The 6,151-nt window shown below is 50.9% G+C and overlaps 1 protein-coding gene across 1 annotated transcript in view; it reads right to left on the bottom strand.

The window, feature by feature from the left end:
- Positions 1-2,129: 2,129 nt before the first annotated feature.
- The window catches only part of ZMAT4 (zinc finger matrin-type 4), a 52,221-nt gene continuing 48,199 nt past the window's right edge, over positions 2,130-6,151 (bottom strand). Inside the window, exon 7 of the mRNA XM_068421591.1 lies at positions 2,130-2,574. Within this exon, the coding sequence (XP_068277692.1) occupies positions 2,559-2,574 (16 nt within the window). The 3' untranslated portion in view covers positions 2,130-2,558. The remainder of the gene's footprint in view (positions 2,575-6,151) is intronic.

Raw genomic sequence — 6,151 nt, 5'->3', positions numbered from 1 at the left:
GCCACGGAGCATGAACTTCTCCCCATGGCAGGGAGAGAGATATGAAAAACAGAACCCTGTCAGCAGCAGACTAAGACTATTTTTCCTCCTCTGGCATCACAAGGTCCCCTCCACGAAAAGCCTGCTCCTGCTTCATCCCACGGGCTCGTTTATAAGTGGAATTGCTTGTAGTGACAGAGCCCTGCAGGTACCAGCACCAGCTTCAGGACAATTACTTCTTAGCATGTGTTGCCTTGTGGCTTAATGACTTTAAATACTGCCTTTCCCCCAAACATGGCTCAACAGAGGTTCACGGTGAAGCTGCCTTGATTTCACACACGCATCTGCCACTCAGGACTGCTCTGCTGTACAAACCCCTCGGGTGTTGCTTCCCTCAAAGTGAGACAAATCAGGGTTAGTGAGCAGTGCCTACAGCACCCTCTGCTACCGAGCTTGCCATCTTATGGGCTACTGTTTTATAAATATACAATAATAGTAATAATTCTATTAATATATAAAACGCCATTTGCATCACAGCTGCAGTTTTCCAAGTGACGTACCCAAACACCTCTCATCTGAAACATGCAGCGCTACTCAACACCAAAATGCAGAGCAACACACTTTGCTTTGGTTTATTCAGGTGTACAGGGGTGGACGGTGGACACAGATTCATCATCTATGTACAATTTGTTCACTTGGCAGAAAACCCACAAACCTGCAGGCCACGGCGGTGAGCCGTGGATTAGATTGAAAGTTTCCCCGATGCAGAGCCAGCAGCAGCAGGTCACTGCTCCTCCTGGAGATGCTGGAGAAGTGGATTTGCGCCTGGCTGGGATTCCTGCTAAAGGAACAGATGGATCCGTACACATCACTGCTCACCTCCGAAGGCACCGGAGAGCCTCCAGCCGAGGGCGCACAGGAAGGAAATGTCAAAGCCTGTTATTTCAGAGATGCACAAGCAGGGAAATGGCCACAGTCTCTAAAGAATTGTGCTACTACACATACATAAACCCACCAGATCGCTCTTTAAAAAGGTGCTTAATCTCTAGCAGCATCCCCAAGAGAGGTTCTCTGCATGCGGAGTGCACTCACCGAGCCTGTGCAGGGCACAGCGAGGGTGGTTTCGCATTGCTCGCAGCACCTGCGTGACGCTGGAGCGGGTTTATTGCAGCTCTCTGCCTTGCAGAGGGTTAGGTAACAAACCTGGTCCCTTCGTGCTGACTGCAGTAGAAAAACTAAAATCCTTGTGAGCTCCCTCTGGCCGGTGGATTGAGTTGTGTTTGTTTACGCTCCCCTCGGAGCCAGGGAGGAGCAAACACCTTCCCTACAGCACCGAACCGCCGCAGGCTGGGACCCGCTGGGCTCTGCACAAACACCGCTCCTCCTACACGCTTAAGGATGGTTTTCGGCCAATTTTTTCACCCTTCAAATCCTTTTAGTTTTTAACTCCCTGTGAGCGAGGACCCCCCAGCCGCCGTCCCTGTCGTGGGGCCCCGGCTGCGGAGCCATCGGACGGGGGTCCCGCACGGGCGCTGGGACCCTGGCGGGGGGCTGCCGGGGACACCCGGCACCTGGAGGGTCTCCGGCACATCCAGCTCCGAACACTCCCGCAGACCCGACCCGCCGAACGCTTCGCCTCTCACCGTGCACACACAGCTGCAACACGCGGGGTCCTCCGGAGCAGGGAAACCTTCGGGGCCGAACCCTCTGCCCACGCCGAGGGAGGTGCCGGCGCTCGGTGGGAGGCCCCGGCAGCGAGCGGCTGGGGAGGCTGCGCGGTGGCTGCCAGCGGCTCGGCGGAGCTCTGCCGTGGGGGCGGCTCCGGGAGCGCGGGACCCCCCGTCCCCGTGGGATTCCTGCCCTCGTGCAAAACCCTCCGGTGCGGCAGCGCTGGTGACGCCCGGGCGCTGGCGAGGGCTCGTCTGGCTTCGGGTTTGCACCAGCAAAGGCGACAAAGCGAACGGCTTCCGTCCAGCCTGCGGGAATCCTACCAGCAGGAAAAGGATTTTGCGTTTTCATTTTAGTTTTCTTTGCTCAGTGAACCGTTTGTTTCTCCGAAGACAGAGAGGGAAGGAAAAAATTCATCCGTTATACAATCCCTGTGATTCATTTTTTGCTGCTCTTTATGTGTTGACACAAACCATGCTGGAGAAGGTGAAGAAAGTATGTTTATTTCTGGTTGAAGACTGATTACATCACTATCATGGATAATGGAATAGAATAATTTTATACTCTTGGGAGAAATCTAAGAATAAATATGAAAAAGTAAAATATTTGGTTTCCACTGTCTCTGAAGATGAGTGATGATTAAGTGCTGTATTTACAGGATAGTTATCGTACTCTACACTCTGTGCTGAATAAATATTATCTTGAAAGGGTAAAAAAATCCATTGAAATATTTTAACTCACCACAAAATTAAAAAAAAAAAATCCATGTATTTGTCCAAAGCGAAGGTTAGTTACATGTTAATTATCGAATCCCCACAGGATCATTGTCCAGGAGAGCATCCCCTCCTTGCTGACCAGTTCCTCTCGCAGAAGCAGCCTCCGTGGTTTCCCTGGTCTCGACTGACGAGCTACTACTGGTTCTTCAGGCTGCAAGAGAGAAACGACGTGGCAGTCACTCTCCGTGTGCCCCCCGAGGGCTGTCCCCGCACCGGTCACCCCCCGGAGCATCCCGCTCCCCTTCCCCAGCCGACAGTGTCCGCTGCCCCCCAACACCCCTTCGCAGCCGGAGCTCCAGCGAGACCCGGCACTGGGAGCAGATCCTGGGCAAGCCCGGGCTGGGCAAAGCTGCACCTTCCCCTTTTCTCATCATGACTAAAGAAAATTTTTATGCGAGCAGTGAGGAGACTTCAATTCTAAAAGAATATATAAACAAACTCTTTCTACCCAGAACATATGTGCAATTTTAAGGACCGTTCTATGTTTTATGGAAGAAAACTTTGGTAACAATTTGGAAAAAAGCGTACTTTCTTTAGGTCCTCAATTTAACTTTGCTTAAGAGCCCAGCAAACCCCGCAAAACCTGCCTTGTTCGTGACCCAACGCATTTTTGGCTCATGAGGAATTTCTCATTCAGCAAGCGTTGGCGATCTCAGGTTTACACTTTGAGAAATCAGCCCAGTGTTTATGCTTTACATTAAAATAGTTAATCCGTACACAAGACACCACGAAACAAAGCCATTCTGGGGCTTTCAAATTATGATCAAAATAGAAGATATCAGAGAAGTCTTTATTTTCACTTACATTAAAAGGGAAGGGAGGCAATGTAATCCTATAATGAGAGAAACTATCACACACTCTCTCTTCATAGGCAGTGTAATTATTCAGCTGCTCTCTGGAACTGAAATAATGACAAATTAAAATACCTTTCAGTTCCATCTACCTTTTATAACTATTCATCTTCTGGGGTTATTATCACTCTAAAGGCTTCTTTATATTTTAGGCACCAGCCACTATATGTTACAGAAAGCACATGGAAAACGTTACTGCTACCAATAAAAGCTGCAGTCATCAAGGTAAGAACAAAATCATTTGGTTTTGTTGTAAAGTATACGGTACAACTCAAGTATTTAATATAATTTCTGAAATTTATTGGAAATCTTATACCAAAGAGCACATTCGTTCTGGGTGAGGATGCACAGGAGGAAGCTCAACCTCCGAGCTCTGGGGACGGGGGCTGGAAAAATCCAGGGGAAACAGAAATAACATTTTGCAGAAAACCCGACACAAATGAAGCCAGGCGAGGAACTGCCCAAGGCGTCCCCTCGTCCTGTCTCCTGCTTTTCACTCGTCATAACCTTCCACAGCCCCCGCGCAGGGACAGCAGAGCACCCACCCGGCGCCGCTCCTGCTGCCTCCGCGACGGCTGCGTCGGGTGCCGCGACCAGGAACGTGCTTCAGCCACAACAGGCTGTAAACATTTGTTTACACTTTCTTAAACAGATCGAAAAAAATATGGCAATGCAATCATGGTGAAGGGTGACATTTCTCCAGGCACGGTATTTACAATACTTTGATTAGCTCCGATTTCTGAATAGCCCAGCAGCTTACGTTAATAAATACCCTGTTCCAGTTACACATCTGTGATCTCAATCAGAAAAACAACCCCAAAAACCCTCACAGGCACCCAGCCTGCTGTCACGTGCTCCTCAGCAGGCCACTAATCATCTGTGCTTTCACAGGGTGCAGCCCAGTGACCAGGTGAAGGGTTGTGCAGGAAGATGTTCAGAGCACCCCTTCCAGACCAGAAACAACCCTTCTCAACCCCCAGGCACTCAGTTTCACCAAACACTGCACTCCTTTGACATGTTTAGGTTCCTATAGAATCGATTTTACCCCCACGATAACTGCAGGATCGGGCCCCTCTCTACAGAAATCCTAAAATTAATCCCAAAGCATGAGTTTGAAAGGGATGCCCAGACATGTATTAGCATCTATGAATGTGTAAATGAGTGGTTATAAAACCCCGGAATACATTTGCGAGCTCTGGATGTGGCAGAGAGGTCTGCCTGATCAAAGAGACAAAATAAAGGCGAGAAGACAAAATTCTGCTTTATGGAAGGGGGAATCATTATCCCCATATAGTCAGACTCTTAATTACCAGGGCTGGATCTCAGCCTCCGCTCGCTGACAGCCACAGCGGCGGAGGACAGCTCGCAGCTCTCGCTGTCGGCACATTATTGTAGCGTTTGACATATGTGCAACTGGCCCAGACGTGGCACTCAGACCAAGTCGGGGTCTGGGCTCTGGTTCTGTGCCAGCAGCACCTTTGGTCCTCTCATCCGCGAGCCCCCGAGGAGCTGCTGCCAACCTGGGACCAGCCCCCCCGCGCATCCTCCCCAAACGCAGCTATTTCCCCCCGGGCGCAGCGATGAGCACAGCACCCGTCCCAGTCCCACTGCCCACGCGCGCTAATTAACGAGGGAAGCACTTTTTGCAAAGCCCCACGTTAATATTCCACACGGGCATTTCTCTGGCCCAGAATCTGGATCTCCTCTGGCTTCTCTCACAACTACCTGGGACTTTAATTCTCTGTTGGTTGATGCAAATCACTTTTAGCAGCGACGCTTCATCTTTGCAGTTTACACAAACCAGAAGAGAGGGAAGTTTTGTTTCTTCCAGCCCCGGGTGAGCAGCAAGGAGCAAGGCTGGCATGTGATCAGAGACAATGTGCCCTCATCCCTGCAGCCCCTCACCAGCCTGCCCTGCGCCTCGCTCCTCGCTCTGCTGCTCCTCTGCTCGTTGGTGGGAGGAGGAAGGGAGAGTGGGGGGGATTAAAAAAAGCCACTTCTATTTCTGGAAAGCAAGTCAAACAATGACTCAATCATCTCCACACAGTTCATAAATCCCTAATTAAAGGCTCCGTGCTCCTCCCTGCTGCAGATGTTCCAGAGTCCAGCCGCATTTCGAAACCTGCTTCTGTGCCAGCGTGTCCGTGCCACCACCAGCGTCCCTCACCAGAGCCCCGGGCTGGAGCCCCGCTCTCCTCGGACACCAAAGGGCAGCCCTGGCCCCGCTGCCCCGTGCGAGCCCACGTTCCCAGCACAGCGATGATGAACACTGGAGCCTTAGAGGAAATATCCTGTACCTGACTCTAGCCCCGATTCCTGACTCTATGACAGGATAAAAAAAGGATGCATTTTTTCCTTTATTTTCAAATATACAGCTTAAAGTACCTGCACCCTGGAGAAAAGCTGGGAGCTAGCAGACATCATCTCGCTTTGCATATTCATCGGGCAGAGGGATAAGGACTCGCTCAATATTAGCTACCTCCTCCTGCATCTTTTATTCAACACCAAAATACGAGCCAAGACGCTTTCAGCTTCCTCCCCCAAGCCCCCATTTTCCCCATCCTTTGGTCAAACAAATTCAGTCAGAAGCGTTCAGGCGAGCCCCTGAATGCCAGTAAGGGAGAAGGGGCAGCTGCAGGGTACGCAGCCTCCAACCCCTGCCCTGCTAACGGAGCCCGGCACCGCCCGCGCCGCGCTGAGGGGCGACGGGGGTCCGGATAACCCGGTTCAAGGGCTGCTGTACGGTGGGTTATTTAAAGCAACTCTAGCAGCGGCTCGGTTGTGTGCTGCTCTGTGGAGAGCTCTCAAGGACTATAATAAATACCCACAACTTGACTCATTCCTCATAGAAGTTCTTCTCTCCTAAAGCAGCTTTTC

The sequence above is a fragment of the Nyctibius grandis genome, chromosome 33 (genome assembly GCF_013368605.1).
Source record: "Nyctibius grandis isolate bNycGra1 chromosome 33, bNycGra1.pri, whole genome shotgun sequence".
Taxonomy (NCBI): domain Eukaryota; kingdom Metazoa; phylum Chordata; class Aves; order Nyctibiiformes; family Nyctibiidae; genus Nyctibius; species Nyctibius grandis.
The sequence above is the reverse complement of the archived record's forward strand: the minus strand, read 5'-3'. Positions and strand labels throughout refer to the sequence as shown.